A 25,825-nucleotide genomic window follows, 5' to 3' on the forward strand; every position below is an offset into this window, starting at 1 on the left:
CCCATGTAAGATATGATGGGGAAAAGAGACTGTGGTGGTTTGATTTATGGTCCGATTTTCAGGAGGGGTATGTGGAGTTGTTGTCTGTCAGTGCTGCAGACATGATAGGCAGGAAAATAAAGCACATGTACATAGATAGTGATGATGGGTTGGAGTGCTGGTATCCAGGTAGAGTAGTGGGCTGTAGCACAGGTAGTTTACTTGTTGTAGAGTACGAGGGTGAGGACGAAGAGGAGGGGGTTTACGAATGTCCTCTTTTAGATGATTATTTAAATCATGAAGTCAGATTTACATAGGTTGTAAAGCAAGGCTGTTGAGCGGGATTTAAAAGCCAACAGTATAGAGTAGGGCATTGGCAGACTGTTGAGCGGGATTTAAAAGCCAGCAGTATAGAGTAGGGCATTGGCAGACTGTTGAGCGGGATTTAAAAGCCAACAGTATAGAGTAGGGCATTGGCAGACTGTTGAGCGGGATTTAAAAGCCAACAGTATAGAGTAGGGCATTGGCAGTTAGACTGTTGAGCGGGCTTTAAAAGCCAACAGTATAGAGTAGGGCATTGGCTATAATTTGTAGTTATTGTGTATCTTCTAATATTAATCTTTTCTTTTAGGTTGAAGTTAGCTGTATAATTATTTGTAACTATTGTGTATCTAATATAATCTTTTTCTTTCATGTAAGATTTCTGATGTAAATAGTTCCCTCTGCATATATTCTTATCTCTTATAGGATGTTTATATAGCTAAATATTGGCAGTTTTACTCTAGTAAGGCTGTTGATCAGGTTTGATATTGATATTTAATAATTTATGTATTTCTAATTTCAGGTATGAAGAGAAAATGAAACAGTAGCAGCACATTCCGTTTGCAGTGAGGTTGTATAGTAAAATGAAGTTTTCATAAATATGTTTATAAGTAACTTATTGTCAATAAGTATGTTACAAATGTGCACTTTTTTCTCTCTCTTTTTCAGATGAACGTGCCTTCAATTAGCTACACATTTTCCAGGAGCTTGCTCGATCGCCTTTTTGCTAGGGGTCGGGGAATAATTTTCCAGTATCCCATATTGGCTAAAATGGGTTAACTGGTTTTTTGATTCCCTCTGGAAAATGAGTTAGGTTTCCTATTAAATATGCATATTAAACATTGTTGTTCTTGAACAAATTTAAGTCGTGTCATTATTATATTACATGTATTATGTTTCAATGGAATAACTTAATTAAAATTACATTCATTTGAATAAAGACAACAAAAAGTAATTTAGAGGTCCACTTTTGATAACATGTTATTATAAATCGACTGGACAATACAAGAGTACAGATAAGAGAAGAAACGCTTCTCCGCCCCATTCACTGCAATGAAAAGCTTCATGGAACTCTGACTCGGAATTTGAGCTTCAGGGACGCTTGTCAAAAAATGACAACATTTGGCGTGTCGGACGTTTTAGAGTTGTTTATGTGATGTGTTCCCATCGTATTTAAGACTACATATTTTACAAACAAGATGTTTGTTAACGTAGCTGTTTACATATCTCACTCGTACTGGCTAATCAGCTAGCATGTTAAAGTAGGCTACATCCAAAGTCACTGTCGTAAAACTAGCCTCTTTTTCACAAACAGCTGATTAACGGAAGTAGCTTCGAGGTAAAATTAAAAACCTTTAAAAACGTCTAAATTGAGCAAATATTGTTGATATTATTGTGCACACGTATTTCAGTATAGTTAATATGTAATTTAATTCCATAATTTCCCCAGGAATAACTATTAAAACGTATTTCAGGAAAAACGCTCAAACGGGTTTGTCCTCCCTAACACTAGTGTCTCGGGTACAGTAGGCTACAGCGTTGCAGTGAGCTACACTGGTTTGAAACCACAGGTAATGGTAATTTCACCAACAAATCGTTTACTAATGTCAGAATAAATCCTACAACGAAAATGTATATGTGAGGAATGTTTATTTTAACGATTGAAAACAGATACATCATAGACCACTGTAGTATGTGTTGCCCGGGCAACACAGGCTAATGTCATGATGCTAATATGTCAGTGAGATAGTAAACTACTGTTTCCGAAAGTAGATGTACTTCCTTAATAATATCAGCTTATATTGTACATTACACATCACAATTGTGTGTCATATCACAAAGTAAAATGAGTAAATATTTATCACCCTGGCCTCTTTGTTTGTAGCGTTTCTGCAGCTGCCTTGCAGTAAAGCTATAGTTAGCCTAGCTATCCCCCAAGTTAACAGATGCGAAACGAATGTTCTGCCAAAGGTAGTCACGCGTGTTTTCGTGACATTATTGCAGACCGGTGTAAAAATTGACCTAATCTCTATGATTTAAACGTCATTTTAAGTTTTTCTCTTCTCATGATATTTTCAGGCATTTAGCCTACTCATATTGCATTCATTCATGAATAAACAACCCCTTTGAAGATTATTCTACGACGTTACCCGGCAGTAGAAGATGGAATCGCAATTCAAACGGTACCATCTGCTAACTGAAAATATGCCCCCCAAAACGTAAATAAGCTTGACATTTATTTAGTGGAAAATTGCTCATTCATAAAAAGCTCACTGGTAGCGATCATTGTCAGTAACAACGCAAAATGCGATATAGCCCTGTGTTGAGAAGCTGCCCCGGTAAATTGTACTACTACGGTACAGTACTAGACTACTGCTGTGTTCGTCTTGGTAGCGATTGCGTTGGTTGAATTGGATTTAACGTTCCGTTGTACGGTTTAGGCTGAAATTAATTATTTTCATGAACAGATTGACAACGTTTAGGCTGTGGCAATGAAGTTCAGGTTAGTAGTTAGATAGACTTTTGATTTAAGTAAGGGGAGTGCCGAACCTTTTCTGTCGCCGTTTGACTTCCTAAACAGCTGTGTACTGTAGCTAGATGTTTTTGTAGTGTGTCTCGCGTAAGCTACAGCGTTGCAGTGAGCTACACTGGTTTGAAACCACAGGTAATGGTAATTTCACCAACAAATCGTTTTCTAATGTCAGAATAAATCCTACAACGAAAATGTATATGTGAGGAATGTTTATTTTAACGATTGAAAACAGATAACGCTACATCATAGACCACTGTAGTATGTGTTGCCCGGGAAACACAGGCTAATGTCATGATGCTAATACTTCAGTGAAATAGTAGACTACTGTTTCCGAAAGTAGATGTACTTCCTTAATAATATCAGCTTATATTGTACATTACACATCACAATTGTGTGTCATATCACAAAGTAAAATGAGTAAATAGTTATCACCCTGGCCTCTTTTCTTGTGGCGTTTCTGCAGCTGCCTTGCAGTAAAGCTATAGTTAGCCTAGCTATCCCCCAAGTTAACAGATGCTAAACGAATGTTCTGGCAAAGGTAGTCACGCGTGTTTTCGTGACGTTAGTGACGCAGTGACGTTAGTAACGTCAGTGACTGTGGCTAGCAAATTAGCCACCGTTAGCTTCACTTTTCGCCACAAAAACTTAATTTAAGCTTAAACCATGCAACGGAACGTAAATTCCAATAGAAGCAACTCAATCGCTACCAAGACGAAACTTTTGACACCTACGTTGTCTATGTAGGCCAAGTATTTACTGAGTTTTAGGGGGGCAAAAAGAAATAAAAAAAAATAATAATAATAATAATATATATGTGAGAGAACAAAGGTTGTGCTCTCGCCGAAGGCTTGAGCACACCCAATAAATTAACTAAATGCGGCGGTGGTTAGAACAAACTTCTGGGGGCGAGAAGAGGAAAGAGGCAGGGGATGAGGATATTGAAAGCACTAGCTCTAGAGAAACGAAGAAAATAAAATTTAATGCCAAATGGCTGACGGGTCGGGAATGGCTTGTGTTTGACAATGAACATTTTGTCATGTTTTGTAAGGATTGCCGCATGTACGCTAAAGAAAAAAAACAAATCGAACAATTTCGTGGTGGGAACAAATAATTTTAAAGTTGAGGCAGTAAAGGACCATGAGAGTGCCCGAAGTCATCAGGAGAGCCTAAGGATTAAAACTGCCAAGACAGGTCGTGTTGAAGAGAGCCTTGCTGGGAAAAGCCTCGCTTTATTGAAGACTTCTGAGTTGGAGAAGATGCAGCTACTTTTTCGAAATGCCCACGCCATCGGAAAAAAGGGCAGGCCTTTCACAGACTTCGCATGGATGTGTGAGTAAGTCAATTAACGTTACTATTTACATGTTTCAGAAACAGTGCATTTAATATGATTCAGAGTGCTTCCATAGACCCAGATGAAACTTTACGTTTGGGGGTTAAAAAAAAAAAAGATCTCACTGAAATGTACTGTGTTGTATGCGCGTGGCATTTACACGAAAATTAATTTCAGAGTGGACAGGAAGAAAGGCTTGAAGATAGGAGAGACATATACAAATGACTACCAGGCAAAATAGTTCATACACTACATAGCAGAGGGTTAGGGTTAGAGAAGAAAGATGAGGGCAAGACTATCAGATGGCAAGTTCATCTCGGTCACGTCAGATGGATCCCTGGACAGTGCAGTGATGGAAGAAGAAATTGTCTACGTCAGGAGTGCCAGTGAGGGGAAGGTCAAAGTTGATTTTGTTGGGGTAAAAGCTGTCTCAAAGCCAGATGCTACAAATATAGCTGAAGCAGTATGCAGTATAATGGAAAGTGGAGTCAGCACTGATTGGAAGAACAAGCTAGTGGCGATCACTACAGATGGAGCATCTGTAATGACAGGAGTAAACAATGGTGTGGTTACAAAACTGCGTGCAGACAGACCAAATGTGCTGGGGATCCACTGCATGGCCCACAAGCTAGAGCTTGCCTTTTCAGATGGAATAAGGAAAAATGTGATGGACAGGAAAGTTGAGGACCTGTTGAGTGGACTCTACACCTTATATCATAAGAGTGGAGTGAACAGGGCCAGCCTAAAGCAACACTGCAGTGAGCTCCACATGAAGGCTTTAATGCCAACCAGAGTAGGTGGAACCCGGTGGCTACCACATCTCTTCAAAGCACTTGACAATTTTCTCAGGGGATATGCTGGCATTGTACGCCACTTAGAGGAGAAGGTATGTTAATTTATAGCCTACTAAAACCAGCAGGGTAGATGGATTATTTAATGTTTGCTTTCTTTTTCTCTTCATCAGTTTTAAATGCTGTCTGATATAATTCAGTTGTTTTGTTTGTAGTCCCAGGAGGCCACGAACATCAATGCTGTTCTGAGGGCAAAAGCCAAGGGGTTCCTCAAAATAGGCAAGGATGGTGGAGTTCTCAGACTTTGCTGCCTTCTCCATGACACCATCTATCAACTGAGCAGCCTCTCCAAGTCACTGCAGAGGTCAGTGTCAACCCTGGCTGAAGCTCAGAGCTGCCTTTCCTCCACTCAGGCTGTTATAGAAAAGTACAAGTCAAGGTATGTATGATATGTCCTACAATTTAGGATTTGATTTTAGGTTGTGTTGGTGTGTTTTCACTCAGTATAAACAAAAAGACGCCCATCCATCTATCTCTGCACAACTGTAGACCTGGGCCTAAGCTGAGAGCAGTGCTGGACACAGACACCTATGAGGGAGTCCTCCTGAAGCCTACTGATGCCGACCAACATGACAAGGCAAAGAATGAGTTAATCGATTCTCTGTGCCGGTGCATCACTGCTAGATTTAGTGATGTGAACAGTGGTGTCCTGCAGGCTATGCGGCTGACCAGTTTCCAGTGCTGGCCAGAGGCAGACACAAGTTCAGGTTGGCAATTTAAATGTAATGAACAAATCTTTACGCATTTTATGTTTTAAGACAACTGCTTAACCTTTTATTGTTTTCCCTTTTGTTTTCAGAATTTGGTGATGAAGAGGTAAACAAACTCATTAGTCACTTCCAACCTATTTTACTGTCTGCTGGAGTGGATGTGGAGTTGATCCCTGATCAATGGACAATTCTCAAGACTGAACTGTACACAGCAGGATTCAGCCAAGGTACTTGGAGAATGAAGTCTGAGAAAAGAAATCTCATACTGATATAGCTTATCAACAGCATTTTGTTTATCAAGAATCAGAGTAAATGTCATTTGTTAAAGGAACAATCCAAATTTGATGCCATCTTTTAATAACTTAAGACGCATTTGAAAATGTATAATGGTTTGCCAGTGCATAATGCATATTGTCTGTCTCACCCTGCTACAGGAACCTTTGAGAAGACCTGGCCTACTGTAAACAGAATGCTGCGCCATCGGTGTCCGGATGTCCTTGATCTTTTTGATGCTCTCCTCACCATCCCTGCAACTACAGCTGACTGTGAAAGAGGGTTCAGTGTAATGAAGCAGGTAAAGAGTGACTGGCGCTCACGCCTAAAAGGTGAGACCCTCTCTGACCTCCTTAAAACCCAGTTGTGCTCACCTGACATCAAAGACTTTGATCCAACCAAAGCTATTGACATCTGGCATTCTGACAGTTTGCGCTCACGCAGGCCTGACTTTCGGCGCAAACATGAAACAAAAGCAACAGAGAGTGGCTCAGGTTCTGATAGCACCTCTGAAGAAGAAGAGCTCTGAAGATTCAAATGATAGAAAGATCCCCAATGTTTGCACTTTCTGTGTATATTTTGTTGTATAACACTTTTGATTCTTTTCCTTTGTTTTGTTTGTTTTTACCTGCTAGTGACTTTACCCATTTCAGTACAAGCTCAAAATAACATTGAACCATCCACACAGGAAATGCAGGATTGTTGCATCCTGCATGTTGCATGATGACATTAACGTGATCACTTTCAGGAGATTGATTCCATGGATCATCAGTGGTAAACAGGACACGTCATAGAAATGATTGTTGTGATGGAATGTCAGCAGAAACGGTTGAGACGTTTGTTGGGACAAGCTAATGATTGTTGCCTAACTGGCATATTGTTGTTATTAGCCATTTACAATAAATCGTGTCCTTACTTAGTCACGTTTTGATGATTTCACATACCCTTGCATCATACTTCTGTGCTTCATTTTATATGTGTTTTTCATGCCAACAATGTGAATACAATGATCAAATGCATCGAGTGAAACTCATTATTCTTATTTTTACCGGAACAAATTTGGCTAGTAGAAATTCTGAAGTTACCAGCCACATTGGCTGGTGATCAAAAAAGTTAATTTAGAACCCTGTCGAGAACATGCTCATGGTCAAATGAAAGCAGTTGTAATGTACGCATGATGAACGCATGCTATGCTGCAGTCATTGAACTGGAACAGACTGCAAACCCATCCCTAAACATTAGCCTACTCTCAAGCTGTGTGTTTTTTTTATTCTTCTGCATGGACCTGTGACAAGCTGCTCTGACACTGATAGTACCGGTCAACCTGTCTTTGTTTGAAACTGGTGGACAAGAAGATACAGCATTCATCCATTCAGTACTTTTATCATTATTCCAACAATATTTTAGAAATCTGAAACACCTGCCAGAACAGCAGTCTACATTAGACCTACAGTCGACACATTAGACGTACAGTCAGATGGATTACATAACGGTTGACCAGCATAAACACACAGGACATCGTAGTAATTATACTGTTGGTACTATAACCCCATCGCTAAAATGCAGTCTTCGTTTGACTGTTTTAATCGTCTGCGATCAAAAATAAAAGACTAAACTACTGATAACATACAAGTCTAAACTAGTTAGCTAGGCTAACACTATCGCTATATCCGATGCCATTAGCAAAAGCTACATATATTACATACATTTATAATTATGAATAAATGAGGAGGCGTAACACTTAAATACCTTGTCTAACAGAGTACCCGGGGCTCTGGACGTCCGTTTGGCAATACGGTGTACATCGGAAATTGTAATTAAGGGTAGCTCCTGTAAACACCGAAGGTGGCCATTACTACGCTGTGTTTACCTCAGTAGCGGACGGCCGGAAGTAGTTACATCTGTTTTGTAGAACCCGGAAGAATGTTGCGCATAACCCCTATTAGCCTGCCCCGGACCAGGCTAGTTTCGAAGCATACGTTACCATAGTAACCGAGTTCGAACTACGTTGAGCTAGCTTTATGGAACCGAATGAACTAAATGAGTCAGACTAACTGACATAAGTCTGGCTTATTCGGTAAACTCTCTTTATGGAACAGGCCTCAGGAGAGTTCCAAGCGTCAACAAATGTAAAACTGAACTTATTGCTGATTTAACATTATGATAAAAACACAATAGTGAGATGTAATGTACAGTAGGCTACGATGTACGCTGATATTATTATTAGTAGATGTACTTAGGGAAACAGTCATTCATTTAGCTAGTCTAGCTAACTAGGGAGTAGGGACACAGCTAGTAGTTACATAATAAACTACTCCATCGCCACATTATATCGAACCTGCTCGGTGAATCTTGATTTCAGGTTGAGTAACAACGTCCAGCAACCGTTGCAGTCGCGCACTCTCCTCCTTCGAACGAGAAATCTCCTCCTCGAACTCTGCAAACGATTTTTCAGCGGCAGCAAATATCTCCAAAGCTGCTGTTGTTAATCGCTCAGTGATAAAATCCTTGAACACCTCTAGTTTGGACATTTTGGTGGTGCAAAACTCGAATAGTTTACTAAATTATAGCTCGAGAAAGTTAGCTTTTTCCTTCAAGCGCTTTCTTTCTAGCCGGATGTACACAACTCAAGCTGTTCCGGTGATCAGTGCACTGGCTTCTTCTACATTTACATTTTAGTCATTTAGTAGGGATGGGACGTATGGCACTGACGCATCGATGCTTGTGTCGCAAAACCAATACGCACAGTTTCGAAAAAGTGTTTTGGAGCTTGTATCAAATTACGAAACCACGTGATAGATGACGTTCAATGCTTCAAACGTCACAAACTGGTTCGAAGTTTTGCTGCTCTTCTGAACCAGAGCCATAGAAGGAACGAAGCCACCGCTTCTTGTTAAAGACAAATCTCACATTGCCAGAGAAGCAGCACCAGGCATCGCTCGAGTTTCTTCCATCAGTCATTATTATTTAGCCAAATCCGTATTGTAATAATTATAAATCCGTGCACTTGAGTGTTGTGTTATTTACATTTAGTCATTTGGCAGACGCTCTTATCCAGAGCGATTAAGTAAGTACAGGGACATTCCCCCCAGGCAAAGTAGGGTGAAGTGCCTTGCCCAAGGACACAACGTCATTTGACACGGCCGGGAATCGAACTGGCAACCTTTAGATTACTAGCCCGATTCCCTAACCGCTCAGCCACCTGACTCCCCAATGTTATTTTATTGAAATGAAAGGTAACATGATAGGACTAGGTAGGTCTATACAGTGCCCAGAAAACAAATGTTGATGATTCGTCAACATTGTCAACAGTAATAATAATTAGTAAAAACTAGAAAGGTACATTTCCTGAAGAAAATGTGTGTGTTTGCTGAAAGCAGTTGAAACGATTGTTATGATGGCTTGAATAGTGAAGAAGGTTTTACAAAAAATGTAAAAGAGGTATGTGCTTTAAAAAGAAAATGGTGAGAAAAAGTGTTAAAAGTATATCTGTCATTGTTATGCATTGCAATATTTTCTAACTGTTGAAAATGGAGAAAAAACAGTGATGAAAAGAGTATCTTATTGACTTTCATACATTTTTAATCGTTAAAAGTAGTGGTGGGCATAGATTAATTTTTTTAATCTAGATTAATCTCACTGTAATTTTGGCGTTAATCTAGATTAAAATGGCTCATTTGAATTCCACCGAAGGCATTCAGAATATGTGTGCTACCCAAATAATGACTAAAAGTAAGTCTTTGAGAACGGGTTTCTCAAGCCAGGTGGCGCATTAGACCAGGGGCTCATCTCCTGTTTCCAAAATGCATCACAAACTGCTTGAGAAAGCTGTTCTATATAATTGGTGATGAAAGTAAATTATGTTCAATAAGATGTACTTGTGTTTATTAACTGTTTATTAGATTAGTTAGCTTGGCTGATAGGGCTGTGCTGACGGGCTTGCCTCGGTTGCACTCAAACAGTAGTTTGACGACGACTCTTCCCCTGCGCTACATCAATGCTTGGCCCGGCATCTTCCGCATTAGCTAAGGGAAGCTTTGCGTTTAGGTGGTATTTGAGACTGGAAGAACTCCTACAGTAAACTAATTCCGCATAGCACAAGGTGCAAACAACCTTAGTCTTGTCGAGGTTTCCATTGGGAAGCTCCTTAAAAATACATTTTCCCTGAAGCAAACCAGGCGGCTTCATAGCTACATCCATGTTAGCACGTTACGTTTGATGTGATATTTTCATACACAAGGCATACACACAGGTTCAAAGACTCGTTCTCGCCCTCTGCAGTGCAATTCGGCAAGGTATACATCTGCGCTAAAATATCAAGGTGAAAGTCATTATTGCTTGCGTAGTACAGACCCAGCTCCCAACCCAATTTTGTGAATAAATTAACGGCAATATTTTTGTTATCGCCCGATAAGAGTCTCAGGTTAAAGCAGCGCGTTAACGCCGATAACGGCCCACCACTAGTTAAAAGTATTAAAGAATGAAAGATTGAGAAAAAGAAAAAAGTTTGAAGTTAGAAAAATGAGCAAATATAGTGATGAAGAGTATATTGCATAACAGTTTTCAATATCATAGCAGACAAAAGTATGTCAGCAGTATGAAGGTGAAAAAAAGTGTTGCTTTGAAACCAAAATGGTGAGACAGTGTTAAAAGTATATCTGTCATTGTTATGCATTGCAATATTTTCTCACGGTTGAAAAAGGAGAAAAAAAGAGTGATGAAAAGGGTATCTTATTTAATTTCATAAATGTTAGCCTTATGTTAGAGCCATTTTATTGAATTCTAAACCTTTTACATTTTTAAACCTTAGTATTAGTTAGACTTGTACACTTCTTATTTAAGATTCTTATATGTTTAATGTGTGCACCTTCCTGCCACAGTCAATTCCTTGTCTGTGTGATGTTTCTTGGCAAATAAAACCCATTCTGGAAAGTATTAATAATTGAAAGAGAAAAAAGTTTGAACAGTGGAACAGTGAAGAGCGTTGGCCAATCGGATTGGTTCCTTGTTTCTTGTAACGTAGCAACTGTTGGTCATTGTCAACATTTCTAACCTAGAATCTAGGTTTTAGGTTCAAGATGAAGGAGAAACTAATCATGTGTGCCTGCACAACCAGTCCTGTTCAGACACTTAATTTAAAGATGACATCAAAATAATAATCCATAGTGCAGGGTTGCCGATGTTGTAGTTGTCCCTGGTGAGTTTTTTAAATGCAATCTCGTCACATTATGTGAGTTTGTTGTGCAACTGGAAAAGCTAGCTACTCTAACTCAGAATGCTGCTGCAAAAAAAGCAGAACTATTGTGGGTGGTAAATAAGATCATGCTACATCTAGCCAGCGGATCATTTCTTGCAAGTGTGTCAAAGTGGTATTTTTACAGACTGTATTAACACCGTAGGCGTGAATAATGCATGCATCGTCATTGTCGTCCATCTTTAGCCGAAGAAGCTAGAGAGAAGATGCAATGGGAGATTTCCTACAGTAAGCTAGATACTGCTTCAAATTGAAAACGGAGACGATCTTTTGATTAAAGACAAGTTACTTAACCTCTGTTGTCAATATCGCCGATAAAAAGTAAATACTGTTACGAAGCATTTGTTTGTAGGTAACGAACGATAGACGTAGCCACTGCCAGTTTCGCCGTTCTATGGCAGCTACAGTACTGTATGATGACAGTCGTAGCTAGCGTTGTAAGCACTCGTCACTAGAATGGCCATAACTTTAAAACAAAAAATCATATTTCAAATCTGTCTGCTGTTCTACATTGCCCACACAATTATGTATATATATTAACTCTAACATGGCCTGTATCTTGTATTGAAAGTGCTCGAAAATTAGCTTGTCTAATGTATGGTGGACTGAGAAAACATATTTGTCAAATCAGAGCGAGCAGGTGTCGTGAGAGAATTCCTACTGTTCGATGTACTGCTTCAAATTGAAAACGGAGAAGATATGTAGAGTAAAGACAAGTTTCTTAACGTCTGTGTTCAATATCGTCAACTAAAAGTACAAACTTTTCAGTTACGAAGCTTTTGTTCGTAGTAAAGCCAGCTGCAGTAAACCTTTCGTGACCCCGGTTTGGCTGTTCGTGACTGGCTGAGTCGGATATGACAGTGTTGAGCCTCGATTTTTGCAGATTTTTGTGAAACTTTCTTAAAGAAAAATAATCTAGCTAGATTATGTACACTTTAAGTTCAATGTACATACCTTGTTTGGCCAATTAGGTCGATTGTGGAAAAAAAGTAGAACCGTTTTTAGTTATGGAGAGCCATCGCGCTAGCTTGGAATTGCGTTATCCCACTCATCACTTCAGTGGTCATAACTTTTAAACAAAATAGTCTATCTTAAATCTGTCTGCTGTTCTGAATTCACGACAAAAGTATCTAACTTATCTAACTAATCCTCTATCTTGTAGTGAAAGTGGTTAAAAAGTAGGTTTTCTAAAAAAGTAATGCAGACGGAGAAGACTTTTGTCAGAATGGCTCCGTGAAATCGTCTTGATAAAGGATGATTTGCCTAACATGATAATATAAATATTTACATCATTAGAAAGCCCTAAATCTTGTCTTTAAAATGGTTTAAACAGTTCAGGTATATTATTTGAAAAAGTCTGCATATTCAGGCAGGAAAGTGTTAATTAAAATATTAAATAACGTAGGGTAGTCTACCGTCGGAGACAACCACTACGCCTCATTCAGCCAGTTTAAACGGCTGCTATATGACGCTGTTTATTTTCAATGCGCCGATAGTTCGGCTCTTTGGGCCGGCACAATCCGGAAGAAACCACCAAAGCTTCACAAGGCATCGTTCGCCCATCCCTATCATTTAGCAGACACTCTCATCCAGAGCGACTTACAGTAAGTACAGTGACATTCCCCTGTACCTTGACCAAGGACACAACGTTGGCACGGCCGGGAATCAAACCGAGCAATTTTATCGTTCATCTGCTCTGTTTTTTTAATTTTTTTATCTGCTCTGCTATACTAGCCTGGCTCAGCCCTCCTACGTACTTCCGCTCAACTTTCATTTTGCTTCTGTACTAGGTCTGGCCATTCGGTACGTAAGTCGGATGTCTCAGGTTAATTTTCTATCGGCCAATCAGCGCACAGAGGGAGTGGCTGAGAACGATGACGTTGATGTCGTGCGCTAGTTTGTGTTGTAGTTCTGTAATGGTGGCGGAGAAAGATGCGAGCGAAGCCATTCGGTCCGTTGTGGCAACGCTGCCGAATATCCATAAGCTAAAGCCAGAGCAAGAACAAGTTTTGATGGTGGCCATGATGTTGAGGCCCTCCTCCCCACGGGGTTCTGGAACAGTTTGATTTTCCAGCTACGGCAGCTAGCTCTCTTACAGTAGTGGTGAAGGAATTGGCTAAGGCGAACGCTAGCGATTGGTTATGGCAGATCAGAGTGGCTCTAGGCATATCCAATAGTCTTAAACTTCAACAGAGTACCTGCCCACAAGGAAGTCAACGCTTGTCAATGGAGCGAGCCCAGACTCTGTACAAATGAAATGTACGAGAGTCTGGTTAGGACCAGGCTACTGCTATGCGCCCTCTGCTGACATCCTGAATGTGACTGTCAAGCTCGTGGGAGCAACTTCGGGGTCACAACACAAAAATCTATGCAAAATTGAGAAAGAAGATTTCCACACACTATTTTACTTCCCGATTCCCATGTTTAAGCACATCAAAGAAAATCAGATAACGGGTCGTTTTTTCGTTTCCGTTTTCTATTATCAAAACAGAAAACGGAAAATGGGTCATTTTCCATTTTTGGTTTTACTATTTCTAAATGGTAGTCGGGAAACAGCGTGTTTCCTGATTTTGTTTTTTTTATTTCAAAACAAAAATCCACTGGCCGCAAAGTACACGGACCCATCTGCTGTGGTGGAGTTTTATCATTCGTGGCTTGACCCTTGTGTTATCTTCGGGTCATTCTGACCCATCAGTCATTCTGACCCACCGTCGTATTGCGACAACTTTACTGCATACAAAAACAAAATGAGGAATTTTATTTTAACCGCCGGCTGTCTCAGACCCCCCACATTGCGAAGGTTAAAAGAAAATGCTATTTATTGTTTTTGTATTGGGTAAAATTGGGTAAACACAACGATGGTTCGTTGTGAACCTTTGGGTCATGTGACCCAAAGGCAGCACAAGGGTTAAGAGCTTTGGTCCCATTGGTTTCAATGGAAAGAGTTCAGTGGTAAAGCATGTAATTAACTTGATAGCGTACAATATCTGGGGAAATTGTGGGGTGTGCTTGCGTCGGTTGCAGATGGGTGTTTTTGAAACTTATATTGTACAAGTCATATTTGGGTATGCATACTTATTATTTATGAAGATTACATAGACAAAAATGTTTACATTTGTTGCTGTTCATTTACACTTCTAAAATAATAAGAGTATATGACACAGTGTTCTCTCTCTATATATTTTTTTTCTATATCAGCCTCCTTCAATCCTGGTCATTGATCCTGGTTCGATATAGGCCGACGTTTCATCTATATGGAAACAGATTATGAGGTTGAACGGATTGAATGGCCGAAAACGGGACACAATTTCCCCTCATCTGTTGTTAAAGTGTGTCAATCTAGGTGGAGAAGGATACAAGTTTAAATGCCAGACCAAGGGGGTGTTCCATCAACGTTGCTAACGCAAGTCTCGCTAACACGAGTAAGTCTCACTTGGGTAAACGTCAAGTTTGACTTAAGCCTCAAGCCGTTCCAGTAACGTTCCGTTCCACTAACAGTCAATGCTAATTCCAGGGCTGCCAACTTTTCCTTTTTGTGAGAAGTTACTGTTTACAACGTTAGCTTGGCTGCTTGTTTGGCGTTGCCTTTTCAGCGTGAGATATAAGGTGTGGCGTGAGAGCGTGAGAAATGGTTGCTTCTTTCCCCACATATTAAATACACATCCACACCACTCCCTGTTACTGCCAAATCATTTGAACACCATTATGCGATGCTAACTGATCCTATCAAAGCATGCTTAATTGTTCTTTATCGCCCACCAGGCCCGCTAGCCGACTTTGTGGAGGAGCTGGACATGCTCCTCAGCGTCCTCCCGGATGATGGAACCCCCCTGATAGTCCTTGGGGACTTCAACATCCACCTCCAAGGAACTCTGGCCGTCGACTTCTTGTCTCTCCTGACCTCCTTCGACCTGACGCTGCTGAGCACACCGGCGACCCACAAGGCAGGCAAACAGCTAGACCTCATCCTGACACGTAACTGTATCACTGACTTAACCTCTGTAACCCCACTGCATATTTCTGATCACTACTTTATCCAATTCTCTATCTCTCTCCCTCCAACTCCTTCTACCTCCCCTCCCCTTGTAACTTTCCGGCGCAACCTCCGCTCCCTATCCCCCTCCCATTTCTCCTCTATTGTAACATCCTCCTTCCCCCCCATTGACGAGTTCTCGTCCCACCCCACTAACACTGCCACCGACACCTTGTTAACCACTTTAACTGCATCACTTGACTCTCTCTGTCCCCTGTCAACCAGGCCTGCACAATCTTCTCCCTCCTGCCCGTGGCTTAGGGATGTTATTCGTGAAGAACGGTCCACCCTTCGGGCAGCCGAGAGGAGATGGCGCAAGTCCAAAGGCGGTCTGGACCTTGATAAGTATCACTCCCTCCTCAAATCCTTCTCTTCTCACATAACTGGTGCTAAAACCCTCTACTTTCTGAACAAAATGAACTCTGCTTCAAACCCCCACAAACTTTTCTCTACCTTCTCCACCCTTCTTAACCCACCTCCCCCACCCCCTCCCTCCACCCTGACAGCAGACGACTTCTCCTCCTTCTTTGAGAAAAAGTCGCCGACATTAGCAGTCGGTTCCCTAAACCCACCTTTCCTACCCTCTCACCCTCCATGACTGACCCAACTAAATGTCTAAACTCTTTTTCTCCCCTGTCTGAGGCAGAGATCTCTGACCTCATTCTCTCTCATCGCCCCACCTCCTGTCCCCTTGATCCTATACCCTCCCCTCTCTTTCAAACCATCTCCCTCTCCATCATAACTTTTCTTCTCCATGTCCTAAACTCCTCTCTCACCTCTGGCACCTTCCCCTCTGCCTTCAAACAGGCTAGAGTTACCCCTCTACTCAAAAAACCCTCCCTTAACCCTGCCGTTCTCCAGAACTACAGACCGGTATCACTGTTACCCTTCCTTTCAAAAACAATTGAACGTGCTGTATCTAACCAACTGTCTAACTTTCTCTCTCAGAACAACCTGCTTGACCCCAACCAATCGGGCTTCAAGACTGGCCACTCCACAGAGACTGCCCTCCTTTCAGTCACCACTGCCCTCCAGTCTGCCAGAGCGGCTTCCAGGTCATCCGTTATCATTCTGCTGGACCTTTCTGCAGCGTTTGATACGGTTAACCACCAGATCCTGCTCGCCAGACTTTCTGAGATGGGCATCACTGGCACTGCACTCCAGTGGATCTCATCCTACCTGTCGGGAAGATCCTACCAGGTTTCCTGGGGAGGCAAACTGTCGGGCCCTCGCCAGCTCTCCACTGGTGTCCCACAGGGCTCCGTCCTTGGACCCCTCCTCTTCTCTCTGTACACCACCTCACTTGGACCAATCATCACCTCCCATGGCTTCTCCTACCACTGCTACGCTGACGACACGCAGCTGTACCTGTCGTTTCCCCCGACCGATCCGGGGATCTCAGCTAGGATTGAGGCCTGCCTCACAGACATCTCCGCCTGGATGACCGAGCACCACCTCCAGCTGAACCTCGCCAAAACAGAACTTCTCATCATCCCGGCTAAACCCTCCATCTCCCACGATCTCTCAATCACCCTGGGATCTGCGACGGTGACCTCTTCATCCTCTGCCAGGAACCTTGGGGTTACCATGGACGACGAGCTCTCCCTCACGGCCCACATTGCTGCGGTCTCCCGGTCGTGTAGATTCACCCTCTACAACATCCGGAAGATCAGGAGATACCTGTCTGAGCACTCCACCCAGCTGCTAGTCCAAGCACTCGTCCTCTCCAAGTTGGACTACTGCAACTCGCTGCTCACTGGTCTCCCAGCATGTGCAACCCGCCCTCTTCAAAGGATTCAGAACGCGGCGGCCCGCCTGGTCTACAATCTACCCAGACGCTCCCATGTTACCCCGCTCCTCATCTCTCTCCACTGGCTACCTATCATGGCCCGTATCCGATTCAAGACCTTGGTATTGACCTTCCGAGCAGTGAACGGGACTGCACCCGTCTACATCAAGTCTCTCCTGCAGCCTTACACCCCCACCCGTCACCTAAGGTCTTCTTCAGACAACCGCCTGGTGGTCCCACCGCTCAAGACCGCCCGGTCCCAACACAAGCTCTTCTCCTGTCTGGCCCCCCAGTGGTGGAATCAACTCCCCACCTCCATCAGAGACACTGACTGTCTCTCCACCTTCAAGAAAAGGCTCAAGACGCACTTGTTCCGGGAGTACAACGGTACTTAGGAACGGTTCGCTTGACCCGATGTTAGTTTCCTCAAGGATCACAATGACTCTTGCTTAGAGACTTGTTGCTCTTGTGGTTAGTGGTAACTGATTTAAATTTTTGTTCTCGCTGTGATATATTGTTTTATTACTGTTGCTTGCTTTTTTCCACAGGTACACTTGCACTTATAGCTGTTCATGTTGTTTAATTGTAACTTGTTTAACTACATGCTCTTATGGTTCTTCCCTTTGGCACTTACTTTGGTTGTTCACAATGTGTGCTTCATGTTTTGGCTACTCGCGATGTTTTTTGGCTATCTTGTTGTTATGATCAGTGACCTATGCCCTTTGTAAAGCTCTCTCTTGGAAGCCGCTTTGGATAAAAGCGTCTGCTAAATGAATAAATGTAATGTAATGTAAATGTAAATGGTTGAAATGTGTGTCACACGGCGAAACCGTGAGAGTTGGCAGCTCTTTAATTCAAGCTAGACCTCAATAAGCTGTTGCCGCAATTAACACGGCAAGGGAGATTTTTGTCAAACCACTACGACCGTTAAAATGCGTAAATTGTAGGCCTACAAAATCTACTTAACATAACTATATAGTTATGCCTACTGATAATTAGTGTAATTTGATGAGCTGTCTGAAACCGTTCTGACAGTATGGCTCAATATTCTCAACAGGAGATTGAGAATAATAGTTCCAAAAAGAACGTGGCAGCAATTGAAAATTGTAGGATAACATTCAAAAGACTGAAGAAGGCCATGGTTAATTGTTGGAATGCTGCTTCAGCATTCCAAGTATTGTTCTTTGAATCTTTAATCAACTTATTATTTTTCTTCTATTTCTTCCGTGGCACCTTTCAGCGCCTTCAAATCTTCAGCTATTAAAACCGTTCAGCTATCAAAAAATTCAGCGGTTTCAAGCCATGGGTTCTATGACTTTTCAGCTTTGCACCTCTTATGCTTGAATTAATATAAATCAATATTCATAATATTTTTAACATGGGTTTCCAATGGAGTTCTTTCAAATCCTCTCAAACTTCTTTAAACTTCTTCAACTTCCAAATCCTTCTTCTTCCTCAATCTTTCAGCTAGAGCCACCATTTAAACTTTAAAATGTTGACAAAACCCTAAACTATTTTTAAATAATTCAGCTTTTTGATATCTATTCAACTTTTTTCAATATCACTGATTATGTTTCATGACTTTTTCAAACCGTTTCTGAGATTTACATGGGTGTGTATGTGAAAGCCTAGAGTGCAGACTGAAACGCTTAGTGGAAGGGAGCTTCGGATTTCGTTGAAAAAATATTTCTAGTTTGCCAGCATTACCACAATTTTGCAAATCTGGTGACAAAATCGTCAGAGAAAGCAAAAAGAACAAGATTTTGAAACTGCCGGTAGAGTCGTATTTCTGACCGCACAGACATATAAAGAATATCTCTGGTTTCGGCAGAGTCTTAGGTCTCGGAAAATATCCTTATTTTTTGGATTGGACGTAAAGTTTTGCGTCTAAGTTAACTTGTTTGAGGTGTGGCTGCTAGGTAAATGTTTGTTATTCTCTCTGCCCAGGGGGGTATTAGTCGTAGCTCGCTAAGTGGTTTAGCGAGCTAATTTTCAGGCTAAGATAAAAAACGCCCCTCTTTTTGGTTCGTGGAAGCAACTTTCGATAAATCACCATAGTAACATATCAATTAGCACTAACCTTCTCCAGAGCAGGCTAACGTAAGTGTAGCTGGATAAGCTTGCCACACCCCCAGAAAATAACATGGCAGCTCCCTTTTTGAGAGACCCAGTTGACCAAGGAGCTATATTTTAGTTCGATTAGTTTTCCATACCAATAGAGTTCTTCGCGATTGCCAAGATCCTTTATTTCACACGGATGAGTTCTTGTTTGAGCGATATCGATTCAGCCGACATGGACTCATTTATTTGAAAGACCTTCTCGGGCCGTACATTGCAAATATCACACGCCGCAGCAAGCTTTATGCTTTATTATGAGCTTATGCTGCTGTATGTGAATATGTAACGCTGTGTTTTACGAAATGTCTTGTCTTATCTGTTGTGCCTGTGCTTTTTATATGTTTCACTGTGGGAGAGTGGGAAATGTCATATCGATTCCTTTTTATGTCTTGACATGTGAAGAAATTGACAATAAAGCTAGGCTACTTGAAACTTTAACTGTGCTTCAGACTGCATAGCCTTGAGGTTTTTTGCGTCAGGTAGGCTATAGGCTACATTTTTATACAGTATAGGCGATGCAGAAAACATTGGCAAAGCCGCAGCATGCGTTGCTGTAAGAAAAGTTTACTTGGCGCTTAACCAGCTGATGAATCAATTCATCATATTCCCTGGCCATTGAAGGATTCATTTATCTATGTGTCTATTCCAATATGTAATAATAGTATTCAATGACACAAATCTGTGTTCTAGAAAGAGTGGTCTGGAGTCGCAGAGGTCCGATAATATCAGCTTTAATGCAGCAGTTGGAAATCAAGTACAGAGCTCTGGAGTTGTCTACGTTTCCCTACCCGCAACAGAGTTTGGGCTGGTTCACGAAGTCCAACTGGCTATCTTTCCCTGCCCCAGCATATAATATACAGTGCAATTAAAACAGAAAAATGAAAAGAGGGTTGAGCTTGTTCTCTCGTGCATCAGGGAGTTGTTCTTGCCTCCGCGTCCCACCTGCTCGGGTGCCATCTCCACCCAGATTCAAGGTTGTTTCTGAAAATGAAAAGATAGAGACACAAAGAACAGCCTGCTTCCCACACTCAGTGTGAGACCCAATGTTTAAGCCTGAGCACACTTCTAAGTTTCATAACTGTAATAAGCACAATGCATAACTTTAATAAGCACAATACATAACTTTAAGACATGCCTCCTTCATAAATCCTGTTGTTATATTCACTCGTGCACAGTGCCCGTGATGCATTCAGTGATTAAAATGCCACACATATTAATAACTGGGATCATAGTTAGTGCCGTGCCTGATATGCAGCTGGTGATTACAGTTCTAGAATATGTGTTGTAATGTATTATACATTCTTTAATCCCTCTTTTGATCTCTGAAAACACCAGAGATCAATCAACATAGCCCGGACCAACCACCGCCTCCTCGTCCTGGTCAGCCAGCCCCAGCAACGGCATTTGGAACCCCTTCGTCGGGTTATCCTCAGCCGAGACAATGATCCTGTTACACAGGGACCTGATACATGGGATACAGCAACAGTCATGTTGATATTGATATAGCACACTCTTAAGTAAAATAGCGGAAACCTTCTTAGTCCAGTACAATTCTAGTGTGGTCAAGCAGTATCACTCTTGGCCTTGTCGTAACCCTCTTTTCCGGACTCTCACATTCGTAGCAATAGCAAAAGGTTCACTGGCCCTTCTCCACCAACTCCTGCAACTTACAACTGGATTCTGGAGCAGCACAACACATGCTCCAGTGGTACCACGTACTTCCTTTCCCCAGCACCCTTAGGGCGTGCAAGGTTCTCTCGATGACCTTGCATGGTCCTGTCCATAAATGTACAACAGGCTTTCCCGAACATCGGATGATGTATTGGGGCAAGTGGGGCAGGGTCTTCAAGGGGAAGGGGGGGGGCATACCACTCATAGGTCTGATGAGGCATAGGGGCAGATGGGGCAGGGTCTCCAGGGGAATGGGTAGATCATCCAGTGAGAAGGGGGGGGGGGGGGGGGGGGCAGGGTCTCCAGGGGAATGGGGCCTTAGAACAGGGGTTAGGTAGTCAGACCCGCCGGTCTGACTCGTCCTGAAGCAGAAAAGAGTTACAGTCCCAGCATCACCTTATCTCCCATGATCAAGCAGTAACTGAGTCAAATGAGATGCGAACAGTCGAACACCAATGATTAAACACAGATATTGAAATCAAGAACCCATTTAAGGATTTAAAGTGGATATTTTTAAAGTTCAAATAAATCCCTCCTTTCACACCCTTTTAGGGTGTGACAACAAACACAAATTTAAAAATATCCCATTACTGATTACACAATGTTGGCATACAAATCAACAATAATGATGAGACTATGCAGCGTTATGGCCAAGTGGTGAGGACACACTGGACACAGTGGAAAAACCCTAATGATGTTATAGGGGAAAACCCACCGTCACTCCACAGAGTGGACATTCGACATCCATGTATCCACGGCAGACCTGGACATGCTCACAGGCCCCCTTCACCACATACATACAACTTCAGCCAAGCTTTTAGAATTGTAATAAAATTAAATAAATTCGAAACAAATAGAAAAACCAGAAATTAGACAGGATATTTTAAAGATTTCATAAGATCCCTCCTTTCATTGATAACTTTAATCAATACCCAATCTCCTCGTTTGACTCCTCCACTCTTTGGTATACTGCTTCACCTGGAACAGAATTTAGCAGAAGACATCTCTTTTCTAGTTAGCATTAGGTTTAAGTTGTGTAATTATGATCTTCTATAATTCAATTCAAATGTTGTTAATGCATCTGGTACAGGACTGGGAAAGATTTCAATCCAATGTAAACATATCTATAATTACCAGGCAGTATTGACCCTTCAGTTTTCTTATTGTTGAGCAAACACATGTAACAGCATCTAATAAGACCATACATCATCATTTGATAGTCAACTCCTATTAGTCATGCCTAGAAATGACAATCTGTTTCTTTGTTCCCTTCTTTAGAAAATCAACTGTTAGTCTAATTTCTTTCACTCCAAAAAACCTTTTCTGTCTTTTAAAACAGTTAAGTTTAAGACCAATATTGTTTTAGATTCTCTATTTTACCAAATCACAGCTCTTTTTATCAAAGATATGATCAAAGCAATTTTCATTATGCCAAACCAGAATCCGTATGCTTCTTAAATGAAATATAAACCAAATCATGTTCTTAATGTAGCTATTAACCAAACATTTTTCCCAACTATATTTTCTATAAAGGTCAGATAGGTAGAACTTCATAACTCGTTTTGCTGCAGTTCAAAACGAGCCAATTAGCTCAAACCATCATAACCACAATTTATCAGACTTGATGAGTCTTCCCAAATTATTTCAGAACTTAATGTTATAATAACCCTCTTCATAATACAACATTATCACAGCCTAACTGTTTATCCCAAACAGTATGCCAGGCTCTGATAAAACTCTCAAATAAAACTTAAAACCAAATTATAATTAAACTCCAAATAAAAGTACATTTATTTATTTTCTCTTTCTCATTTTTAACCAAATTACATCTAATACCTTTATCAAAACTCTTAAAAACCCTAGATTTTACTATTTTGACTTAAAATGTTATCCCATATACCTTCAAAGTATATTCATAGTTTCCTCTTCAAAACATCAGTGTTTAAACCAATCATCTCTTCACATCCACAAAACGTTCTTGTTTTATTTCATAACCTTCCATGATCCTCTCTAAACCAATCCTTTATGTAACTTTCCAATTGCTTCCTCATAATTTTTCACATACATTTCCTCAAACCATTCTTTGACCAACACAGCTGTTTAGCGTTTACCGTCTATTCACTTAATTTTGCTCTAGTATAACTCTTCCAATTGTATTAGAACCTATTTATAAACCAGGGGTATACCCTCTGGGATAACCTTTGTAAGATCTCGACGTAACTGACTCTTTTAGCCCCCACCTTTCTCCAACTCTCCTCGGGATTTCTTTAACTTCTTGGTCAAAGGAAAAAACACACCACACTGAAAGAAAGGGAATTGGCGGTCTGTTCAAACTATACATATTAATTTAATATATACTACATGATTTGTTAAAGTTTCTCTTCCAAACATGTTTAAATCTAGTAGTATTACTATAATCTCGGAACTTGTGTAATCTGTATATCTATATCATGTTGAGAGAACTTAATTTAGTTAGGTTTGGGTAGTGTCTGTCCCTCCCCCACTCACGTCAGGTACGTGCCTGCGCATGCGCTTAGAAACGCGCCAATTCTCTGAAGATTTTCAGTTGGAATTTCATTTTCATGCTGTGTCACTGAAGAGAAGATCGGATTTCATAGAAACAGAAAAGAAATTCAAAGATACATCTCTGCGGTAAGTGAGAACGTTTTTAATGTGAAACATTGTCTTACTGATAGCTGGGCTGTCCCCGCATTGAAATCGCCAGTTAGTACTAACCTAGCTAACACACAAATATACGAGGACCGCTTTTTACACGCTGTCAGCTTGTTAACGTTCGCTAGCTGGTCAGTTTTATACATGTGGACTGAAGCGTTTGTATAGTGAGTGCTAGCTACACGAGGGGCTAGCTGCAAATATTGCATAGCTAGCTAGCTAGCAATAATGTCCTTGGCTAGGCTTCATGGGGTAATTAGCCCACGTGTGGTGCATTCTTTTTCGACTAGCGTTAGTACAATATTTCGCCTGTGCTTATCTTTTTTCATGGGCAGTTAAAAAAACCTGTTGTAATTTTGTTATAATATTATTATTTGGTATTTTTTGTATATATTACTGTTAATATATAACCTCAGAGAGTTAAATGTTTGCAGGCGGGGAAGTAACCGTGTAGATTCCCAATATGTGGTCAGTTTATCGCAATGAACTTAGCTTCCAATTATGCTAAGACGAATTCGGACTCCTAGACGTGTATTTAATGTAGCCTAATATTTTCACAGATCCTAATTTGTTACTGTGTCCGTTTGTGGTTTGAGGGTCTGGCAAAGGCTCTATAGTAGTGGTGAGTACAATACTTTTCTATTTTATGTAGTGTAAATATTCAATGTATAGGTTTAACACTTTCTCTTGCGCGCCAATTCTCTGAAGCTTTTCAGTTGCAATTGCATGTAGTGTCACTGAAGAGGTCATACTGACAGCTGGGCTGTCCAAGCATTCAAATCGCCAGTAAGTACTATCTAAAGCAATCATTCAAACACCTTATTGTACACGCTGTCAGCTTGTTAACATTCGCTAACTGGTCATGTGCTTACATATGGACTAAGGGTGTAACAATATATCGTGGAACAATATATCCCAATACAAAAATGGTACAATATGTATCATAGAGTTATGGCAATATTTTTACAATATGACGTCCGTTTGATCCTATTGGTTGAGATACCAGCACGCGACCTACTCTGCGTCATGCGTGCATTCACTGCATTCACAGAAATCGCTTGAACTGAGTTAACCTTTTGCTGCCTAAGCCAACATTCCAAACATTCCATATGCTGTTGAAATATGATATTCATATTAATATGCAAATTTTATGAATTTTCATATTAAATCATACACCTTAACTGTTGACACCATATTGAAGAACAGAACTAGGGGATTTTTATGATGTGAATAAATATATGATTACTTAAGGCAAATCATATTTTATCAAGGTGATTTCAGGCAGCCATTTTTTACAAAAACTTCTCCATCCACCATACCTCATCAGACAACTTCATTTTTAACCACTTTAATTACAAGATGGAGGAAAACTTTGAGCAGGTGGAATATCCACACATCTGTGGGCAATGTGGAACAGAAGACAGATTAGAAATATCATATTTTGATTAAAAGTTATGACCATTCTAGTGACTACATGGAAACACGTGGAAACATGGGGGAAACCTACATTTCTCTGCCCCAAAAGTAGCTAGCGCTATGGCTGGATACTCCTCTCGATAACTAAAAAACGTTGGAGTTTCTTCCACAATCGACCGAATTGGCCAAACAAGGCATGTACATTTAGCTTACAGTGTATATAATCTAGCTAGTTAATGTTGTTTTTCTAAGTTTTTTAGAAATCTGCTCAAATCGAGGCTAAACAGTGCTACTAACGTCATTACTGCCTGTCCTGCCGGACACGGCAGAACGCGAGTTTTTTTCTGGAAAAAACTCGCATCACTCCCACAAACAAATTCTTCGTATGTAAAAAGTTTAGACTTTTAATTGACAATATTGACAACACATATTAATAAACTTGTCTTTACTCAGAATATCGTCTCAGATTTCAATTCGAAGCTGTAAATCTAACACTGTAGGCAATCTCCCATGGTCTCCGCTCTGGCTCCGCCTCGAAAAACAATGGCTGCCGTTGCAGACGATACATTTATTTCCCCCTCCCAGTAACCCCTTAACCAATGATATGTACTTTGAGCTTAACTTGTCATGAGTATCTGGCAGTTTTCAGAAATAAAATCGGTGATTGGACGGCAAAGATATTAAGGCGGGTCTTATGGGTCTTTTTTGACCCATATTTGAATGGGCCGGCTAGATAGGGTTAACTAAATTGTATGTACAACAAAGAAAGTTATTGAAAATGTTAAATGTTTTGGAAATAAATAATTTAATTTTAAACAAAAATCAAAATATCGTGATACGTATTGTATTGTACACCCAGTATCGTCATACATAT

General features: G+C 40.9%; 2 protein-coding genes across 2 annotated transcripts in view; one reads left to right on the forward strand and one right to left on the reverse strand.

The window, feature by feature from the left end:
* LOC136965159 (zinc finger protein 37-like) overlaps positions 1-25,825 on the reverse strand; it is a 135,509-nt gene that overhangs the window by 23,108 nt on the left and 86,576 nt on the right. The window lies entirely within an intron of this gene.
* LOC136965565 (zinc finger protein 862-like) lies at positions 4,447-6,862 on the forward strand. Its single transcript, XM_067259746.1, has 5 exons — positions 4,447-5,049; positions 5,170-5,393; positions 5,504-5,721; positions 5,814-5,951; positions 6,159-6,862. Exons 1-5 carry the CDS (start codon positions 4,447-4,449, stop codon positions 6,524-6,526), a joined length of 1,551 nt encoding a protein of 516 aa, XP_067115847.1. The 3' UTR covers positions 6,527-6,862.

This window comes from Osmerus mordax, chromosome 21, assembly GCF_038355195.1.
Source record: "Osmerus mordax isolate fOsmMor3 chromosome 21, fOsmMor3.pri, whole genome shotgun sequence".
Lineage (NCBI taxonomy): Eukaryota > Metazoa > Chordata > Actinopteri > Osmeriformes > Osmeridae > Osmerus > Osmerus mordax.

Bases quoted from the DNA above. Each gene is read 5' to 3' on its own strand.
- LOC136965565 (XM_067259746.1), top strand. From the start codon at position 4,447: ATGAGGGCAAGACTATCAGATGGCAAGTTCATCTCGGTCACGTCAGAT. The intron at 5,050-5,169 runs GTATGTTAATTT...TTTTGTTTGTAG, and splicing joins TACGCCACTTAGAGGAGAAG to TCCCAGGAGGCCACGAACAT. The intron at 5,394-5,503 runs GTATGTATGATA...GCACAACTGTAG, and splicing joins ATAGAAAAGTACAAGTCAAG to ACCTGGGCCTAAGCTGAGAG.